The sequence below is a fragment of the Xiphias gladius genome, chromosome 18 (assembly GCF_016859285.1).
Source record: "Xiphias gladius isolate SHS-SW01 ecotype Sanya breed wild chromosome 18, ASM1685928v1, whole genome shotgun sequence".
Lineage (NCBI taxonomy): Eukaryota > Metazoa > Chordata > Actinopteri > Istiophoriformes > Xiphiidae > Xiphias > Xiphias gladius.
Genome location: NC_053417.1, coordinates 29,808,495 through 29,829,460, shown reverse-complemented (window position 1 = coordinate 29,829,460; position 20,966 = coordinate 29,808,495). Strand labels below are relative to the sequence as shown.

General features: G+C 46.0%; 1 protein-coding gene across 1 annotated transcript in view; it reads left to right on the top strand.

The window, feature by feature from the left end:
- Positions 1 to 20,966, top strand: part of LOC120803406 (membrane-associated guanylate kinase, WW and PDZ domain-containing protein 1-like) — a 38,474-nt gene that overhangs the window by 6,675 nt on the left and 10,833 nt on the right. Inside the window, exons 7-19 of the mRNA XM_040151815.1 lie at positions 753 to 926; positions 2,849 to 3,044; positions 3,375 to 3,445; positions 4,503 to 4,670; positions 7,444 to 7,613; positions 7,765 to 7,864; positions 8,387 to 8,558; positions 8,788 to 9,427; positions 10,876 to 10,939; positions 11,080 to 11,280; positions 11,443 to 11,727; positions 12,417 to 12,550; positions 13,382 to 13,544. Coding sequence (XP_040007749.1) covers positions 753 to 926; positions 2,849 to 3,044; positions 3,375 to 3,445; positions 4,503 to 4,670; positions 7,444 to 7,613; positions 7,765 to 7,864; positions 8,387 to 8,558; positions 8,788 to 9,427; positions 10,876 to 10,939; positions 11,080 to 11,280; positions 11,443 to 11,727; positions 12,417 to 12,550; positions 13,382 to 13,544 — 2,538 coding nt within the window. The remainder of the gene's footprint in view (positions 1 to 752; positions 927 to 2,848; positions 3,045 to 3,374; positions 3,446 to 4,502; positions 4,671 to 7,443; positions 7,614 to 7,764; positions 7,865 to 8,386; positions 8,559 to 8,787; positions 9,428 to 10,875; positions 10,940 to 11,079; positions 11,281 to 11,442; positions 11,728 to 12,416; positions 12,551 to 13,381; positions 13,545 to 20,966) is intronic.

The following is a 20,966-nucleotide window of genomic DNA, read 5'->3' as shown; positions in this document are numbered from 1 at the left end:
GAGTAAGAGGACAATTTATCTCTTCCTGGTCCTCCTGAGTTAATCTCGGTAGTTTGGTAGTTGATAAGAATGTACCTTTCGTGGCGAGGTCACCTGGCGATTCACGTGTACATATCGAGGAATAGTAGTGTTTAAAACGATCATTCATTTCTTTTGGGTTTCCTGTTACAGTCCTGTTTTCACTGATAGCTCTTGATTTTTCCTCTGCCTTCATTTGCCAAAACATTCCATAGTATCTCTGTTTGGATCTAGGGATGTTTTTTTCTATTCTGTAAATGTTCGGCAGGTTGTATTGAAGTTTTTTCTTTTAATTTCTTACATTTTTTTCATTTCATTTTAATTTATATCACCATTTTTTCACAGTGGGCACCTCTTTACTTCGCATCATATATTGCTTCAGATCCACACACATGTACAGTATGTTTCCATTAGTATTGTATTGGTTACAGTGTTCATTCACTGGGTTTATGGTATTAATAAAACATGTATATTGACTGTGAAGACTGGGGAGTGTATGACTGATACTGGTTGGTCTTGTTTGTTGCTGTCTTCTATCTATGAAAATAAGGTTGTTTTTTTTCTTGCTGTTTTTACTTGTTTACTTTTAACACAGTACTGAATCTGGCTTCTCTTTTGTGGGCAGTACCTGAATTTACCTGAGCATCAGGTATTATATTACTGACCAATCCATGCAGTGTTCCCCTGATTGTTTTGCACTGGTCATTTTTTTCTGTTTCTCCATCCAATCACAGGGAACTACTATGGGACGCCCCGCCCCGTCCACATCGGTCCAGAGAGTCCACCAATCACGTACCAGGAACATCGAAACCTGCTGAGGAACTTCAGGACGAGGAGCAAATCTCTGAGTAACCTGGAGAAAGCTGTGGAAGAGGGAGACAACAGTGAGGAGGACAGCGGACTGTCTGGTAGATATTCATACTGGACACACACATACGGAGCAACACACAGACAGTGCTAGAAAGTAACTAAGTACATTTACATAAGCACTGTACCTGAGTTCTATTCTGAGGTACTTGTACTTTACTGGAGTATTTAGATTTTCTGCCACTATGTACTTCTACTCTCTGAAGAAGGGTTTCTGTGCAGATTCGGACTAATAAAGCAAAATATGATCAACAAACGCACTAAATTGTGACGTATCTATACTGTTGAAGATAAATATAAAGTCATTATAATCAGCTCCACCTTTACCAGCTGCAACATTAAAATGAATGAATCAATAATTATAATCCAATAATATACGTTACTGGGAGTCATTTATGGTATTCTACATCATTTGTACTTTTAATATTAGTACTTTAAGTATATTTTGATGCTAATACTTTTTTACCTTTACCGAAGTAAAATGTTGAATGCTGCACTTTTACTTGTAACAGAGTAATTTTACACTGTGGTATTAGTACTGAAGTAAAAGATCTGAATACTTAGCATCTTCTCATGTTCCTGAGGATATAAGACCAGCTGAGACCATAAAAGTGTTAAGAGTCATTGTCAGCAGTTTACACTGAAAGGAGATTTGCAACACTAACATCAAGTCGTCTGTTTTATTCCGTAAGTATTGTACGATATTATTTAACTTATTGCAGTTGCAGCTTCTGCTAGAGGTGTTGGAAGAGGAGGTGAGAGGGACGCCCCTGCTCTGATAACATCTGGTAGCTCGTTCCTCCAACGGTCTGGAGTGAGACTGAATATGCACAGGGACCAGATCTTTGTCATACATCATAGATCTGGTGGTCCAGCAGCTGAACTGCCAGCCAAGTGTTTTCTGTCAGACAGACTAAATGCCTGACTTTTTTCAGTAAAGAGCAGTGTAAACACAATGACTGGAGTCGAACACCTGCCCCCTTTCTGTGTCAGTCCACACACCGGTGTCCAACCGCTGTCCTATGTCCCTGATATCCCATGATGCCTGTCGGCTCTCCAGAAAAGCAGCGGTTCTATGACATTTTCTCTCCAGATTGACGTCGTGGCTGCTGGACCCTGACATCTCCTAATCTGTCCGACGCATGAAGTCAAATAAAACCAGAGCTGGACCTGAGACATCAGCAGCTTCAGTTCTCTTCAGTCTGGGAAAATGTCCATCGCCTGGATCAGCTTAAATACAACCACAGAGTGTGTGTGTGTGTGTGTGTGTGTGTGAGAGAGAGCTGACTGAAGATTTGTTCTGGTTTCCATTTTTAGAATGAGACTTGTTTGTGAAGTAGTTTACCATCACTGAGTTTGTGTGTTTTGTTTTCAGATTTAACCATGTGTGTTTGTGTATTAATGAAACACCTAACGCACACACACACACACTGTGTGAGATAGGGCCCATTATCTTACAACCGGCGCAAAGCAGCATCAAGCGTGGCCCACGTGTCTTTGCCAGTTTCATGTTTCAGGCGCATGGTTGGCGCATTGCTATCTTCAGGCAGCGGAAGGCGATTGACTGACAAAAACCTGGTCTGAAGTCAACGGTGCAGTATTTTACTGGCTTTTTCAGGACGCACTATCAAGATAGTTACACCTACGTAGGCGTTTGCACAACACGCTTGCACAACGCGCGTACACTCGTTCTTTCCTACTACCTGGCAAATCCGCCGTAATAATCGCAATCTGCCAAGGCGCAAGCGCACCTGGCTTTAAAAGGGAAAGAGATGGCACTCTGACTGGCTTATTGCATGTTAGGCCCGAAACTCGCCCAGGATTAATTAAGAGACTACGTACGACCGTTTTGAACCATTCGTCTGGAGCTGCGACCTTTTTTCACCTGTCAAACTGGCAAAGGTGGATTGGGACTTGCCCTAAATGCACTTTTTTGAAATGGAGCCCTCTGCCTCTCTATCAGCAGGTTCAGCTGGAGCCCCGCCCACCACGCTGCCTCTCAGCCAATCATGGGAGTCAGCGGTGGGGAGTCGGGAGGTAATGGAGAACGGAGGAGGAGGAAGAGGAGTGGGGAGAGGAAGAGGAGGAGGAGGAGTAGGTCCACTGCCTGAAAACTGGGAGCTGGCATTCAGTGATTCAGGAGAGCCGTACTACATCGAGTATGTATTGATATCATTGATGATTCATCACTTAAAACATCAATAATCAGATTTTTATTTCATTTTGGTGTTAGCTGAATTAGACTGTTTGATTCTGAAAGTTGGGAAATTATATTGATGTAAGATGTGGACACTTTAATGATGTTTAAACCTAAACTGTTTTTCAAAAAACAGCCAAACCAGGCAGAGAAAACACTAGATTTTAACGTACAGGTACATTCTGACCAGTTCCAGTGTTCCTACATCACCCAGAATTCATTCTGACCATGGATGTGGTAGGACAGATGATGATGATGATGATGATGATGATGATGTGTGTCTCTCTGTTAGTCATAACTCAAAGACCACCAGCTGGCTGGATCCTCGAACTCAGAACAAAGAGATGACTTCCTGTACAGAACGTAAGTTTGTCTGCCTGACTGATTGATTGATTGATTGATTGATTATCTATCTAAAGTTACTCTGCGCCACCTTGTTTGGCTGCTGCCGCATTGTCATCTGTTAATAGTTTGTTTAAATAAAGTTTTAAACAAACACCATTGGATGGACTTGAAGTCAGTATCTAGCATTTTTATTAATTTAATTTATTTTCAATTGTTTCATCATATTCATCTACATCAAATGAGTAAATAATTATTTTTAACTGGGTTTGATCTTTTTTAGTTATTTATTTTCTTTATCTGTTTATTTCACGTGATTTTATTCATGAATTTATCAGTATTTTTATTTGAAGTCGGTATTTAAAAAAACAGTTCCAGTTGAGACCAGCTCAATGAGAAAAATATTTTTATGAATGAAAAATGTTTTGGTGTTTTGGAATTTTGAGGCTGTTGTAGAGGTGTGTAGCTTTTATTTTGATAGTAAGACCTCATTGTCTCAGGATTATGATGTAGTTAATTATAATTCAGACTTTTTGTTACTATTTCTGTTCTTCATTTACTCAGTTAAGAGGCATCATGTAAAAATCGGACCTGGCGTGTAACAGTAATGAGATTATGAGATTATAATTGTAATATTCCCAACGTTTCACCCCTGTGTTTATTTTTCTGTGTGGACGTCGGTTTGTGTCGTAACATTAAACCGATCCACAGCTTTTAATCTCTAATCTGCTGCTCAGGATCAGAGAAACTCACTTCCTGTTGGGACTTTTATTTTGACAGCAGCAGCCAGCAGGGGGCAGCATAGACTCACACACACACGCTGACATGCTGCTTGTTCTACTTTATTCTACTCATCCTCTACTCTAGTGTCCGTCTGCCTGGCATCAGCTCATCGCACAGTTTTGACCTAAATGCTGTGTTTGTCCACTGCTGATGCTTTTATTTTGAAGGGAGGATTTCAGGACTGTTTCCTCTAGTGATTTTTTTAATTTCCTCCACATGATTCTTTAAAGATGCAGCCTCTGTCTCCTACTGTCTTCTTCTGTCCTCTCACTGACCCCGTCCTCTGCCGTCCCAGTCCCAGAGTTCACGGAGCAGCCCAGTCAGTTGAAGGGTTACTCCATCCACACTCGGCTCTCCAAAGGTCCTCGAGGTTTCGGCTTCAACATCGTCGGAGGAAGTCGACCCCGGGAGTTTCTACAGGTGTACAGTGTCACACCTGGAGGACCGCCTGCTCTCAATACAGGTACTAATGCCGTCTAACTACCACTGTTATACCGACATCAGGTAGAGAGACTCAGAGGTTTCTACAGGTGTGCACACCTGGAGGACCTCCCGCACGTCGTACCACCGTTACCCCTGCTAGTACCGTCAGCGCTACGAGGAGCTGTCAGGCGCGTACCAGTGTGTACACAGGTGTACAGCCTATGACCATCTTACGGTCTGTCGTGTGATCTGTGGCGTTAACTGCACGTGAGACTTTTGTTCCCCGACTTTAGCCTTTAAGGCAGAGCCTCCTCCGAGGTAACAGGCGCTGTCTGACTCTGGGAACAAAAGTCCAAGGCTGAAACTAACCATTATTTTATTTGTGATATTTCTCATATGAATATGGTCCTGATTAATCATCACATCTATAAGATGTCAGGAAATAGCGATAAATGCTTATAATGCTTTTAGAATTTCCCACAGCCCAAAGTGACGTCTTCACGTGTCTGAAACCCAAATACTTTACCACCGTACATGAGAGAAAACCATCAAACCTTCGCAATTGAGAAGCCGGAATCAGACAAATGACTACAAGGACGAATCGATTTGACAAAATAGTTGCTGATTAATTTTCTGTCGACTGACTAATCGATTAATCATCGCAGCTGAACAGAGGTCCCTTCATTAATCTGCGAGCTTCAACCCTGCTGATCATTCGCACGCACCACCACAAGGATGAGGCAGACGCGCCGAAGGCCGGTATTAAACGCGGTCAAAAAGAAAAAACTCACGCCGCTGACAAGAATGAGAGTCACAGGTTTAGGGAGCAGCGTCTGCAGGGCTCACAGGTGTCAACAGGTGCTGAGAGTCAGACAAACGAGCCGCTCTGTCCAATCAGACCCCGCCACCACGAAGCCGTCCCCAGGTGGTTTCAGCAAAGAGCTCTGTCCCCAGTGAAACACCTGAACAACCTAGAAACAGGTACAAAAAACTGCGTCAGAGCAACACCTGGAGAGACTGAGACCTGTCCTCCCTGTCTAAACTCGGTCCACGTTGGTTTTCTTTTTCAAATCCTCAGACATCACAGCAATTTCATTTTGTTTCCAAATGGATCAGATTCTTGTTTCCACAGCAGGTGGAACCGACAACACTCGGTGCGGCAGTTCATCATGTTCTTAGTTCAGCCTGTGTGCGACAGGTCAGTGATGTCTGCTGTGAAGAAGCTCTGTTCACATGTAGTGGACCCAGTGACTGATACTGCTGTTAGAAAGACACACACTCGTATATTCAGCTGGTATAAAACAGAGAGATTTAAATACAACGTCTCTCTCTCTGGAGGATTATGTTGCTGTTTGGTTCTCAGCTCTTTATTTTTCTCAGGGCCACAATCTCATGATCTACAACTAATCCACACACACACACACACACACACACACACACACACAAACTCTCTAATCTGGCCGACACACACAGCCTCCTTTCTCTCCCACTCTGTCAGACCTGCTCACGTGCACTGAGGGTAAATAGTCAGGAATGTAACACACACACACACACACACACACACACACACAGCAGTTATGAAATCTCCTGGGAAAGTGGAGAGTTTCAACAGGCAGCAGAAACTCCCCAAAACAGTTCAACAGCAGAGAAAAGACAAAAAAATAGAAGAAAATCTAAGAAGAACTATTGAATAGTAGAAAATAGTGGAAAACTTTCAAAATAAAGGACAGATTAATAAATAGTCTTTGATATCTCACTAACAAATGTGTTTTCATAGCCTGCACGTCTTCACTTCTCACGTAAAAAATATGCAATAATAGACCAAATAGAGGCGTTGGACGAAAAAGTGAACGGACCCTCTGGAATGATCTGCCTTTCTGTATAAATTTGTCTTAAAATATGTTCAGATCCTCATCTAAGTTATGATAATGAACGAACACAATCCATTTGAACGAATAACACACAAATCATCGTGTTGTTCTCGTCCATACTGAAAACATCACTCAAACATTCACTCTGTGAACCCTTCAGCTAATGAATCAACAAACGCTAACTGGGTTTCAAGCTCACTTCACATTTTATGACCAGTTAATGCAGAAAACCAGGTCACGCCTCAGGGCTCACTGACTTTTTCTTGCCAGTTTATATTCCATAAACATGTACACACAAACACTTATAGTGTATGCACACGTCCGCCTCCATTTGAAAGTCCTGTCTCTGCAGACCGGAGTCGTGTAAAGTGCAGAGTGGGGGGGTGATCGCTGCTGTTTGTTTTTGTGAGTGCTGCGTTCAGCCTCCATTAGAGAAAGGAGGGGCACTAGCTGGTGTTGGCTGTCTCTCTATTATGGGTCCAGATGTGACGACGGCAAACGACCAGACTATGGAAACTCACGTCGTCCTGTAACCTCGGCGCGAAGAACATTACTAACATATGAGTGCTCAAATTACAGATGGGACTGACGGCGAAAGAAGAAACGGCCGACCAAGGATTCAGAGCTGCTGAGGAGCAGGGGGCGCCATCTCTGCAGAAAAATAAATAAAACTTGCAACTCTGCTTTTTCATCATTACAATTTTGACCAAACAAATACACAAGTCAAAACAAACACCGAGGAGTTATCCACCGATTTTCTTAGACAAGTGGATTTCAATTTCAGTCTGACTTGAAGGTGAAGCAGTTCTCGTCCAAGCGCCGTCTGAAGCCCCAACTCTTTTACACGGCAGCCCACCTGACGTGACATGAATTCTGTCATCTGCTCATGTCAGATTATCATACAGTAACCCGTAGACTGTCTCCTGGTCTGTGGTCCCGCAGCCGACATCCTGGTCTACATCAACGACAGCTGTGTGCTGGGTCGCTCTCATAAAGAGGTGGTGGAGATGCTGAAGTCGGTGCCGATGGGTCAGAGTGTGGACGTGGTGCTGAGGAGAGGATACCCGATGCTCTACAACCCCGACGGGTGTCCCAAACAGAGCCTGGAGACGGTACGGTACTGACTTTACTGGAAACCGGATCCAATCCCGGCTCATTTTGTACCATCACTACTACTCTTCTTACTATTTCTTGCATAAAGAGAATTATGTGACCTTTTATAAATAACTAACCTTGTATTCAACCTTCCAACTCCTCCAACAGCCGCAGACCCCCGGCGAGCCCTCCAAAACCCCCAACCTACACCGAGGCCTGACGCACCTCACCTACAGCCGCACGCTGGACGCCAACGGCAGCGCGCCAGGTAGCTCCGCGTCCACCCGCTCACAGACGTAACAGACTAAAGTTAGAAAAGCTGGAAGCACAGTGAGCTGTCGGTACAGTCAAAACCAAGGAAATCTAGTTAGAGAGCAGTTTGAACTGAACCTAATCATCAGCTACACAAGTTCTCATTATTCTGGTTTCATCCATGAAACTTTCTTTCATGTTTAACAAGGTGGACGCCTGCTTTGTTAAATATCTACTGACAATTAAACACACATTTCACAAAGAGCTGAAATGGTGACATCACTTCCTGTCTCTCCTCTGTTCTGCCAGCTTCTGTAACTCTGTAACTTAGTTAAATACTGAATAAACAACCAAATTATGTTTTTTTCAAACACTTTGTCATTATCTAAACATACGATGCGATCAGCTATCTATAATCTATCGTCAGCTTTAATTGATTTATCTATCCATCCACCCATCCTTTTTCAGTCCATGTCCCTGACGATCATTAGTCAATTAACTGTCTGACCCTTTCTATCTCCTTCACTCTCAAATCCAGGACTTGGCCAAAACCCACCCTCATACGCCGCTCAGCCAATGACAAACGGGCTGACAGGCCCACCCACCCCCACTTCCTCGGACCCCCCACTGGGCCCACCACCCCCTCCAGACAGGACGGCAGCCAATCACAGTGACTCTGATGGCGGCCCGCCCAACGCTGGAACTCGCAGGTCAGTGTTAGCATTAGCAGGAAAGGTGTGGGGGGAGGTTTAACGGAGCGACACATCGGCCTCGCCAGTGTATCGATATCAGCTCAGCGGACATATGTCAGCACTGGAACCTGACTATTAATGGCAGGTTCACTAGTGGTGAGCTTCTTGAAATTAATGTTAAGATTTCTAATATTTATACATAAAACATGTTTTTCTGTCGCCCCTCTGCTCTTCCTCCTTCTCGCAGGTCTTCCCTGACTCGCTACAACAGCAGCACTCTACCCGCCTTCTCCTCCTCCTCCCTCCTCCACCATCAGAGCTCCAAGTCTTCAGAGAGCGATCTGTCTACATCCACACTCCCCATCTCGTCCTCCACACTCCCCATCACATCCTCGTCCTCCCATACTCTGTCCAAACTGCCCCTCTCTCAGCCCGAGACAGGCCTCCTCCAGAACTCCAGCCCCAGCCCCAACAGCGCTAACAACCCCCCCTCCTCTTCCGCACCCCCGGGAGCTCCCGTGCAGCGCCCGCCAATGCCCCAGACCTCCCTGGCCCTGACCCCACCCAGAGAGATCCCACCCTGCGGCTTTAATGGATGTCCAGCCAGTCACCAAACGCCCTCCCCAGCCTCCCGAGGAAACTCGGGACCGGTGCTCCCCCTGGGGGCGGGGTCGACAGCATCGCCCCCTGGTGGGGAGCTTGTGCCGGTGGCCCTGGGATGCAGTGACGGTGGGGGGTTGGGGTTCAGTGTGACAGCGGGGGGCCAAGGGGGTCAGCTGGCGGTGGTGAGGCGGGTCTGGGATCGAAGGCAGTGCCCCTCTCTGCAGCCGGGCGATGCTATAGTGAAGATCAATGGAGCGGACGTACAGAGCCTCACCTTCTCACAGGTAAAAGATTATTACTTATCCAACATCCAACCAGTCAGTGTCAAAGTAGGCTCATACAGGGGCAGGAAAAAGTCAGTGAACCCTCTGGAATGACCTGGTCATAAAACGTGATCTGATCTTCACTGAAGTCACGAGTATAGACGAACATAATGTGCTCAAGCTAATAACACACAAACGATTATAATCTTTCATGTCTTTTCTGAAAACACCCAAAGTGTTCACAGTGCTGGTGAAAAAAGTAAATGAAAATTGGATTTAATAACTGGTCGAACCTGCTTCGGCAGCAGTAACCTCAAGCAAACACTTCCAGGAGGAGTCAGACATATTCTCAGGACATCTGGTGTCAACAGCCCATTCCACAGCATCTCTGCTGGGGTAAGGTCTGGGGTCCGACTGGCCCACTCACACCAGCAGATGCTTCTTGTCAATGACATAGTTTACCAGCCTGCATTGTAAATGTTTGAATGGTGTTTTCAATATGGACGAGAACAACACAATGATTTGTGTGTTATTAGTTAAAATGGATTGTGTTTGTTTGTAAGTGTAACTCAGAACATATTTTAAGACAAATTTATACATAAATGGAGATAATTCCAAAGGCTTCACTTTCTTTTTCTTGCCAGCAACAGTCTGTGGTTTGTCATTCAGAACTTTTAGCATCAACGTAGAACGGCGTTGAACAATACCAAAGAAACAGAAGTCTTAGTGCTCAGCAGTATAAGTAGTCATTGCTACATTGCCAAGCTTCCATTTCCACCTATTTGACAAGGACAGGAAAATAATTTTGCAGTGCCACTTTCTTGTCAGACCAACATGCTAGCAAGGAAGTAGCTTGCTGGTGCCAGCATGCCAAAATAGTTTGCTAAGCCAACTGGCTTGCTTCTAACCACTAGATGGCAAGAGAGAGAGCCTGATCGCTAAGCAGAAAACAAGTTGGAACAGCTTCACCGACGTATTTGTAAAATGGACTCCTGTCTGACAGCAGAGCATGTTGCATCTTTTGAGGAGAAGGAAGCAGCAGAGCAGGGTTATACAAAACTGGCTCTCTGATAGGTCAAGGGTGAAAATTACGCTCCACATGAAAGCATCTTAAGCAAACTTACCTGACCTCAGGGATCCCAGAGATCCTTTACCGAATCATCTTCCCTCAGGTCCTCAGGTTACTCTGGGCTTGCTGCCAGGCATGCTGGGACTTGTAGTATATCCACCGTGTCTTGGCCCCGTCCTTGACATCTCCCACCAGCCAGCTCTACTTGTAGGGATGTAGAGAGGCAGCTGGCCTGAACCCTCCTGGGCTGGTTCCTCCTGATGAGGAGGAACAGTGCTCCGACTCCCAGATTACTGAGCTCCTCACATCAGGATGGAACAGCTTCTGAAACACGATTTGGGACACAGTCTCGATTAAAACCCATTAGAAATAATAACCATGGGTGTATTTCCTTCTTCAGGTCCAGAGAGTCCTGCAGGAACACACCAAACAGGGAGAGGTGGTGCTACTGGTCTACAGAGGAGGTACTACTGAACCCCGGAGCCCTAACCCCCTAACGGATCCCTTCATTAATGGGTTACTGCAGCTCCTATTGTGTGACTGTAGATTGGGAAAGTTTCTGTGAACAAAAACCATTCATAACTTTCACTTCTTCCTCCCCCAGGTCCTGTCTCCTCTCCAGTCGTCACCCCCAACCTTTACAAGCCCCTCCCCTCCCCTCATGGCCTGACCACCCCTACTTCAGCTGACCTGCCCTCCCCATCCACGGGTGCCTTGGTGGGGGGCATCCCCCCCCTCAGCCAGGCCGGGTTGGCCCTCGAGAGTCCCCAAGAGGGCCACCTACTGGCCCCAGGGACCCACCAAGGTAAATGCAGGCCTGCCTGGTGCTGTGTGCCCCTGAGCGAGGCAGGTGATTCATTTTAACATTGATCACATTGATCGAGTCTTCCTTGTTCGTCTGCTCCCATCCCTCTTTCTCCTCCTTGCCGTCCTCCCTCTATCAGTCTGACTCCTCTTCATTTTTCAGGGACCCCTCCTGCCCAGACGCAGACCAATGGGCCCCCAGCCTTGGCCCTCATCCAGAGCACCAGCTTCCTGGACTCAGTTCCTGTGACGCTGACCTTAGAGCCACGTGATTTGCTGGGAGCGGAGGAGAGCGCCGGTGGGCTTCCTTCAACCAGAGGGGGAGGAGCGCTGGGAGCAGTCGCCAAGGATGGGAGAGGGGGGGCAAAGTCAGTGGAGGTGGAGCTGAGGCGGCGGCCGGGTGAGGGCTTTGGATTCGTCATCGCCTCTCAGGAAGTGACCAATGGGGGTGAGTCCCAGTGAATCCCTTTGAATCCTCGCCTGCCTTCGCTTTATTATTATTATAATATATTATTATTATTTTTAGACCTCAAGGATACAAACAGTGTGTCTTGGTTATAAAGTTACCATGACCCCCCCCATGCGGTTGGTGAATTTGAACGCGGCAAAAGGGCCGAATATCTCGAATAATGTGGAAAATATCTAAAGGAAGCAAAAGGGTTCAGTTTATAGTTTAGCCGAATAAACCCTCTAGATTTAAGCGACCCCACCCTCTAGCGCCACCATCAGGGCTGAACATTTGGTCGAATGTGAGGAAAAAATGTACAGTTTACAAGCACAACAGGGTTTGAATGTTTGAAAAAAGTTCACCTTGTGGTCCAGTAGAGGACGCTCTTAAACTTCACTGCCAGCTTGACCTATTGCTGCCCCGCTTACCTACTGACCTATTGATAAACTAAGCTAATCAATAAAAACGGAGGACAGCAGTGATCGAAGCTGTGCTGATGGGATAATCAGGACACTGAAGCCTGTGAGCAGCAGTGTGTGGAAGTATTCTGGGTTCTTCACTGTAGATGGTAAAATCAACAAGAAAGATGAGGACTCCCCTGCAGCTGCTGCCCAACAGGAGTGTCCACTATGATGTACGAGTTGTATTCAAATTAGTTGAAAGTGATGAAGTATTTGTTCGAATTTGAGGTTTTGAAAACCTTTCAGGCCTGTCCTCAGGTACAACTTTACATCCTAGTTCAACTGCCAGGGAGACTCTGAAGGGTCTTGAAACGCAACATGGCTGGTTTACACGTCTACACATCAGGATACACAAACGAAATACCTGACGTTTCTGGTGCAACATACCTTGATGAGAAACACAACAACTCCAACATCACTATAAAGCCGTCCTGCTCGTGCCCAAAATGGCCAAGTACCCCCAGAGGTGTTAAAGTGAGAACCGTGGCGTAAACTGTAAAATCTCTGATGGGCAGATGTATCATCCCCTGGTAAATATCTAATGACACCTCCCCAAGCAGCTTCTGTACCTTCACTGCTTCTTCCAGTGCAGCCGACGTCTGTTACCAATCCAACATCGCTGCCAGTGTGTGTTGCTCCTACAAACAGATAAATTATCGGGATGTTGTCTGTTCATACTGTGGCTGTAATGAATACTGCAGCCTCTGGGGGACGCTGGCAGCACCCTGCTGGCGTGGGTCTGCAGCTCACTGCAGTAACTGTGTTCACATGCAGTTACGATGATGTCTGGTTGATTAAAGCAGCACCTGAGCTTCTGTGTTTGTTCCGTGATACAGCTGCATTCAGCTGGAAGGAACGAGGAGGTTAACGGCACAGTTCAACAGAACTCAGACGTCTCCCCTCCTCCGGACACGTAACAATAATCTCTACTGTTACCCCCCCCCCCTCCCGCTCCGGTCTGCATGTGTTCGTTTCAAGTCCGTCCCACCACTATCTGCTCTCTTTTAGCCACACCCCCCTCCCCCCCTCCCCCAGCCGACTCGCTCCACAGCTCATACTCAGTCTTGCTCGTCCACTATTAGAGGCACAACCTGCCTCAAACGGAGAAAGAGAGAAAGACGGGAGGACAGACAGAAAGAGGGACAGGAGGATAAACAGAAATAGAGACAGGAGGACAGACAGAGAGAAAGACAAACAGACAGGAAGATAGACACACAGACAGACAGAGAGAGAGACGGAGAGACAGACAGGACGTGCAGGTGCAGTTGTTTTTTGTGTCTTGGCGTTTCCAGTCTGGACTGTTCATCATGTTGGAGCGGCTGCAGTCAGCTCTGAAAACTGTCAAGGACTCCAGACGTAAGTCACTGAGTGTGTGAGTGTGTCAGATACAGAGAGAGGTTTGGGCTTTTTCAAGGGTCTCCTGTCCAAGTGTCCATCTGAAGAGTTGTTGGCGTTGGTAATCACTGTGCAGTTGTCTCCATAACATGACTACACTGCGGTGGACAGGAAGAGCACTTAACTAATCCCAGAATGTTCTACTACTAATAACTGAATAAACAAATATAACATTAAATGGGATAAAATAAAAATAGAATAGAAACTAAAGACAGAACTATAACTAGACTGTGCTATATGCTGAATATACACTGTACAATTATAGCAATACACTAAAATATACCTTACAATAATAGTAATATACTATACAGGTAAACAGTGATGTAAACAATGCAGGTTTTTTAAACATTAAAAATCCGCTTTCCAGATGTTTTACTGAGAAACACTGAATAGAAACAGAAACTGTATTTGCAGATTTACAGGAGTTCTCCACAGATTTATCATGTCAGGTTCAGAATCGATGCAGCAGAACCAGACATGTAGGGTCCGACCCGAAACCAACACCTGCGGTTCTGCACTACAGCGCCTGTCGACTGATCAATAATCGGAGGTATTGACTGGTGAAATGTCTCAGCTGTGGTTGTGGTGTCGCTTTTAAATCTGCCTCACAGAGTAAACCTCCCGCTGACAAATGAAACGCTGTGGTGGTCTGATAAGGCTGGGCCTGAAGCAATCATCTAAATTCTGCTTTTAATCAATCCTCTCACTGTTAATGTCTTAAAATATACCAGAACATTTATCGGACGTCACACAGCTCCCTCCGCGGACGCTTTTGGGTTTGCACTACTTCTTTCACGTACACCTGGAAACACCTGGAAACAAACACTGAGTTGGAAAATTCCCCTTTAAGCAAAACTGCAAACCGATGGGCGTAGTTATACTATCTGATCATTTCCACGCGTGTCTTTAACATCGCTAAGGGCTTATTTTTAAATGGGAATGTTACAAAAATGTGTCAGGCCCCTGAATCAATTAGCATGGCTGACCAACAAAAAAAAAGTAGAAGTAGTCAGCGATCAACATCCCGACAGACCTGAATCCAGCAGGTCAGTAGCAGTAAAACATCAAATTCTGCTGCGATGAGCTCAGAGGTTTATGAATCATGTGAACCTGCTTATCTCGTATGTAAAGCCTCTAAATTTATTTCCTTCCTCCCTCCTTTCCTATCTATCTATCTCCTCCTGTTTATTCCTCTGCCTCCACCCCCCTCCCTTCTCTCTCTCCTCCTCCTCAGTCATTATCAGCTCTCAGGAATGTCTGAAATATTTTCACCACATTGAAACTAACTGCACTTATGACTCTGTGTGTGTGTGTGTTCGTTCAGTACCAGCTGGTTTCACTGCAACTATCAGTGTTTCTGGATTTACATCCTTGACTCTCACAAGGACCTACGCAGCTGCTCGGTGGTCGGGATTAAAGGAGTATTCCCCCAGAAATGGGATATTTGAGTGACACCTCATTTGGTGAGATGAGGGCCGATCGACGGTTGTTTGAAAAGTACTGGATCAAAGATGGAGAACTGGTCTTGAAAAGTTTACGTGGACGTTTTGACAGATTGTTTCACTGTGACTTTCTCTGTGCTCGGAATCCAGCCCTGGGTTTAAAACCTGAACTGATTTAGACAGAAAACCTCGGTAAGGTCGTATTTCTCCATCACTGGAGAACTGCGAGGCTGCAACCAAGTTATTTTCATTATCAATACAGATGACAGTTATTTTCTTTAAAAACTGATGGTTCAGTGGATAAAATGTCAGAAATAGTGAAAAGGGCCTCATTATTTCCTGAAGCCCGAGTGAACGCGTTCTAATTGATTTCTTGTGCAACCAACAGTCAAAAACCCCCAAATGTTGAGTTTACTTTCATAGAAAACTATGAAAACTAGTAAATATTCACATATTAGAAGCCGCTACCATTGAATTTTTCTTAAAAAAAAAAAAAGGCTGGAGCAGTGAATCAATTCAATCAAATGGCCGACATTAATTTTCTGTCGATCAACTAATCAACTAATCATTTCAGCTCCAGAGTAATGGTCGGTTTCCGTTGCCTGGGGGAACAATGAAACTGACAGATTAGTCCTTTAACCAGCACCAGATCGAGGAAAAACAGATCATCCAGTCAGTGGAGCAGTGGATGAAACCGGTGACGGCAGCGAGGGATCTCTACTGTTTAGCTCTGCTGTTATTCTGTATTTTTCTCACCATCATCAGCTCCCATGTTTAGATTCAAACCTACAGCGTGTCGGTCCGTCTCTCAGCACCTTCCCTCCTCCGTCTGTTGCTCTCAGCTCCGGGCTCATTGGTTCCTGTTGAAGACGGGACCTTGTAAAAAAACTCCTCACAAATACACAGTTTCATTTTCAAAAAGGCTCCGTGATTTTCCTGAAACAGCCGCTCACAGGAGGAAACATATACGGCGTTCGTTGGGGACTATTTTCCGCGGCGGATTAATCCACATTTGGTGCTATAGCGAGTATATTGTTTTTAATCTGTGGCTCAGAGGAATCAGATACATCAGGCCTTGATACACACACGGTTCACATTAGTAGGAGACATTCGGTGTTGACTGGAGTCTGCACATGATGAAAAGTAAAAGTATCGGCAGCGTGAGATTTTGAGTGGTGGGGGAGAGTCAGTCAGAGTCTGAAGGACAAACTGTTCCTGTGGATTAAAACAGCAGCAGAAGTTGTACTGATAAAACTGAGTAAATATCTGATGTTGTATCTGGTTTTACTTTTCAGCTTCTTTCTGACAAAGACCATAGTTTGAATCACATCTGTCCACAGTGAGTTCTGTGGATTGTCCTCAGTATCAGGGACGTCGTTTCTTAAAAGGACGTCTGTTGACTTTTCAAAACGTATTACTGTCATCTTTCCCCGTATTAATCGGCGCAAACTAAATTCCACTCACAAAGTAGATGTCTCCAAACCAGAGCAGATAAAACTCAGTGGCAGTAAATGTCACTATTTGAGGGTTTGTTTTTTATTTATGGACGTTCTTTTCAAACCTTTGCAATTCCAGTTTAAACGTAACCGAGCAGCTTTTTTTCGTGGCCTTACCAGTAGAAGAATGAGACCTAGAGTATAATTAGAATTTACTGACACCCGGCTGGATATAACAATAGTTCATAGGAATATAATTCATCAGTTAACGTGACCTGGACACATGGATGGTTTAGGGAACAGACCTACGTTGCCCAGGACCAGGGGCCTGAGCTCACAACTGTCTCCTGATGGTTAAAGTCCGAACTAATGCGACAGGAGAGGAAACGCGTTCAGGAGCTCAGTAACTGAAATTTCAGACTTTTTAAAACCGTCTCAGGTTCAGACGAACGAAACTTTACAAACTTTTTGCGATTTTTAAATCTTGTCGGCGGCTCCGACTTTAACGTACAGCGGACGTGAGCTGTTCTGCAGGACACCTAGACATTCAGAGCTGACTGTGAGACTCGACCGTCTTTATTGACGTCTGCTGCCGTTCAGATGGGTTGAGACATATTTGTGTGTCCACTGACAGTTTGTGAGATTAGCGGTCGGAGGCTCAAGTCTGAGCTCGGGAGGGTCTGGACTTGCTTTCCTCTCCTTTAAAACCCGTTGTATTGGCTCCGAGTGCTTTTTGTTGGTTTGACCAAAACTGATTTTGACAGGAGACGAGTCTGCTGCAGTGTCTCCCGCTCTACATGTTATTGCTCACCTCCACTGTTTTCATCATTTTGGATCATTCACATTTAGTCTCGCTGATTCTGGTTCGGCAGCTTCCCTGTCTTTACAAACTCCTGCTGTTCGTCCAGACTCTGTTCAAACTCTCACATTTTTCATTTCAGTTCTACTGGAGATTCCAAAGTTTCTACTAGACATAGACTATTTCTAATTATCCTAAAATCGATCGACCAAAAATTGAATCGCTGTGCAAGATATTTGCCCAGAACCCAGCAGGCCGTTAAATCCTCGAGTTTCTGTTGCTTCTTCCCAAGCGAAGATTTTCTGTGATAGAAAAAAACTTTTGTAGTTGTTTCCTCCGAATGATTCAAACTGACAGATCTGGTGTCTTTTCAAAGAGTCGGTAAATGTAATGAAAGTTTGGAATCTCAGCAGTTGTATTTTAAAGTGCTTTTATTCTACATGTTGTTACAAACGGACTCAGACTGAGGCTTGTTTTTCTCTTCTGTTCATGGTAGAGTTGCAAAGATTAACGCTGCCTTTCGCACGTGGCCGTGGAGGTTTTGTTTGAATAAGCTTTATTGGAAGTTTCCGGGGACAATCTGAGCGGGTTCAGTGTCGAGGTCGCTCCCTTGATCCGTCTCAGACTCCGGTTGATTAAAACGAGCAGGGAGAGCTCAACCAATGTACAGGATCAATGCCGACACCGGTGCTACAGTTAAATCATCTTCTGCTCTGTGTGTGTGTGTGTGTGTGTAATCAATAACAGATGTTCACATGTTACAGGCATTCCAATTATTCAATCAATTCAAACACTGGACCGATCAAAAGCATAGTTCTCTCTCTCTCTCTCTCTCACACACACACACACTGACACACACACACACACACACACACACACACACACACACACACACACACACACACACACACACACACACACACTGACACACACACACACACACACACACACACACACACACACACACACACACAGACACACACACACACACACACACACACAAACTGCCAGTCCCAAAGTGTGTGAGGGACATCACATGTGGCAGATTGAGCTCTCATTATACTGAATACACTGGACCGTGTGGGTCACTGTGCTATTTTTGTTTCCTGCAGCAGGATCCTCCACAGTCAGAGAGGAAACACTCACTCACTCTCACACACACACACACACACACACACATGCACACACACACACACACACACACACACACACACACACACACACACACACTCACACACACACACACATATATTCTCTCTCTCTTTATGTCATCAGAACATTCAAATTCATGTTTAATTTTACACTGCAAGTTTATCCATTGATCAGTAAACAAGACCTCCTGCCAGGTGTGTGTGTGTGTGTGTGTGTGTGTGTGTGTGTGTGCGTTATGTAACATTAAGCCTCAGTGACCCTGTAGCTGCGGACTGATGGTGGAGCTCTGATTGTGTGTCTGTGTCCAGATGTGCCGTCTGTTTCCAGCGGTGGTTTCATGTTAAAACACAACAAACCCAAAACAAACCGTCTCTGAGCTCAGAGCTGACGTCCCATTACAATCTGTTGCATTAAGAAACAGTCCAGCATTTCAGTGAACCCTTCTGTCCTCGTATGTCTCAGATGGATCCGTTTCACCTCTGTGTCTCCAGGACGGAGAGACAGATCCAGGACGTGGTTAGCCTAGCTTAGCACAAAGACTGGAAGCGGGGGGAAACTGTTAGCCTCACTCCATCAGAATAGAAAAAGATCCACCTTCCAACTCAGCGAGGCCAACCGCGTCCTGGATGTCTCTCTGTCCTGGACACAGAGGTGAAACCGATCCATCTGAGACATCATGATGAGAGTACTTGTTCTAACTGTGTTTACTAATTCTGAAGAGGACGTGTGCTGACAATACTACTGTGTGTGTGTGTGTGTGTTGGACAAACTGGAGCGCAGGTGAGTTTGAGCTTATTGTACTGTGAAATTGGACAAAATTCACTTTGACACACACACACACACACACACACACACACACACACACACACACACACACACACACACACACACACACACACACACAAGCTCAGTCCATCCTCTAACAGCATCAGTGGAGCTGCTGGTGTAGATGTTCAGGTAGAGAGGTGGAGAATACGTTTCTACAGGTATCAGCTTCTGACTTGTAGAGTACAGTATCTACTGCAGTTAGCATGCTAACCAGCTAGCCCCGGCCCGCCCCGTCTCGTAATACCGCTTTGTACCTCAAGAGGCGACAGTGAGTCACTGTTCAGTCTAGTCTAGGTCCAGTAGCTGTGAGAAGGTTATAAACCCGCGTTGCAGTCGTCCTCTCTCTTCGACATTCCTCCATCTTTCCTCGAGCTCGGCTACCGATGCCGCTGCTCCAGCTGCTCCTCCTCTCCCTCGCCTTCCTCCGCCTCTCGTGGCTCGTCCTCCACCCACTGCCACCGCTACATCCTCCCCGTCTCTCTGACTGGGCAGACTGGGTGTGAAACCGTCGTCGTCAGGCTAACAAAGACGGAAGAAAACAGCCTACCAGCTACATAGTCCGACTGGGAGGTGAACCTGCGAGGGAGCCACCATTCCCCGATCCACGCGGGTTCAGCAGCACGTCAACAGCTGCCCCGTGCCGAGGTCAGATTTACTCACGCCACCGTCAGCTCAACGTGAGGGCCAGGGTTGAAACTTGGCTGTGACTGGCCAGTGCGCCCCGTCCCAGAACGTGCACGCAGCTCGTCCTCATGTGCATATTGAGTGACGGGTACAAAGGGGGGCGGTAAAAACGTGGATTTTTTTGAAGGTCCAGCGATGTGGTGGCCCCCTGGGATTTGTCCCGGTCTGCCCGATGGCCGGTCCGACTATGGCACAGGGGAAGAGGAGGGGGAGGAGGGACCAAAGAGAGCGTCCCTTCACCTTTAAGTATCCACCTGTTTAATGGACCTCAGGTTAAACTGAATGTACATTCTGGTGATCTCTAAGTGTGTTTCTGAACATTTCCTCTCAGTGTGATGTGTTCACTGTCTGAGTTCAGTTCTCTGCAACTGACTCTATCAATCATGTATAAGAACATGAGTCATTCTCTGACTCCAGATCTGCTGCAGATGGAAAACCAATAAAATATTAACCTGTCGAGGTAAATTCAGCTCCACGGCTCCTCAAACTGCTTTCCTCCTTTTCCCTCCTGTACCATGGCTACCACCACCATCACTACCATCACCATCACTACCATCACCATCACCACCGCCACCATCACCACCATCACTACCATCACCATCACCACCGCCACCATCACCACCATCACTACCATCACCATCACCACCGCCACCATCACCACCATCACTACCATCACCATCACCACCGCCACCATCACCACCATCACCACCACCATCACCACCACCCATCACCACCATCACCACCACCACCATCACCATCACCACCACCACCACCACCATCACCACCATCATCACCACCATCACCACCACCACCACCACCATCATCACCACCACCACCACCACCACCATCACCACCACCACACCACCATCACCACCACCACCACCCATCACCACCACCACCATCACCACCACCACCACCACCACCACCACCACCATAGCAACCATCACCACCACCATCCTTACTATCATCACCATGACAACCATCACCACCATCACCATCACCATAGCAACCACCACCATCACCATCACCATCACCACCATCA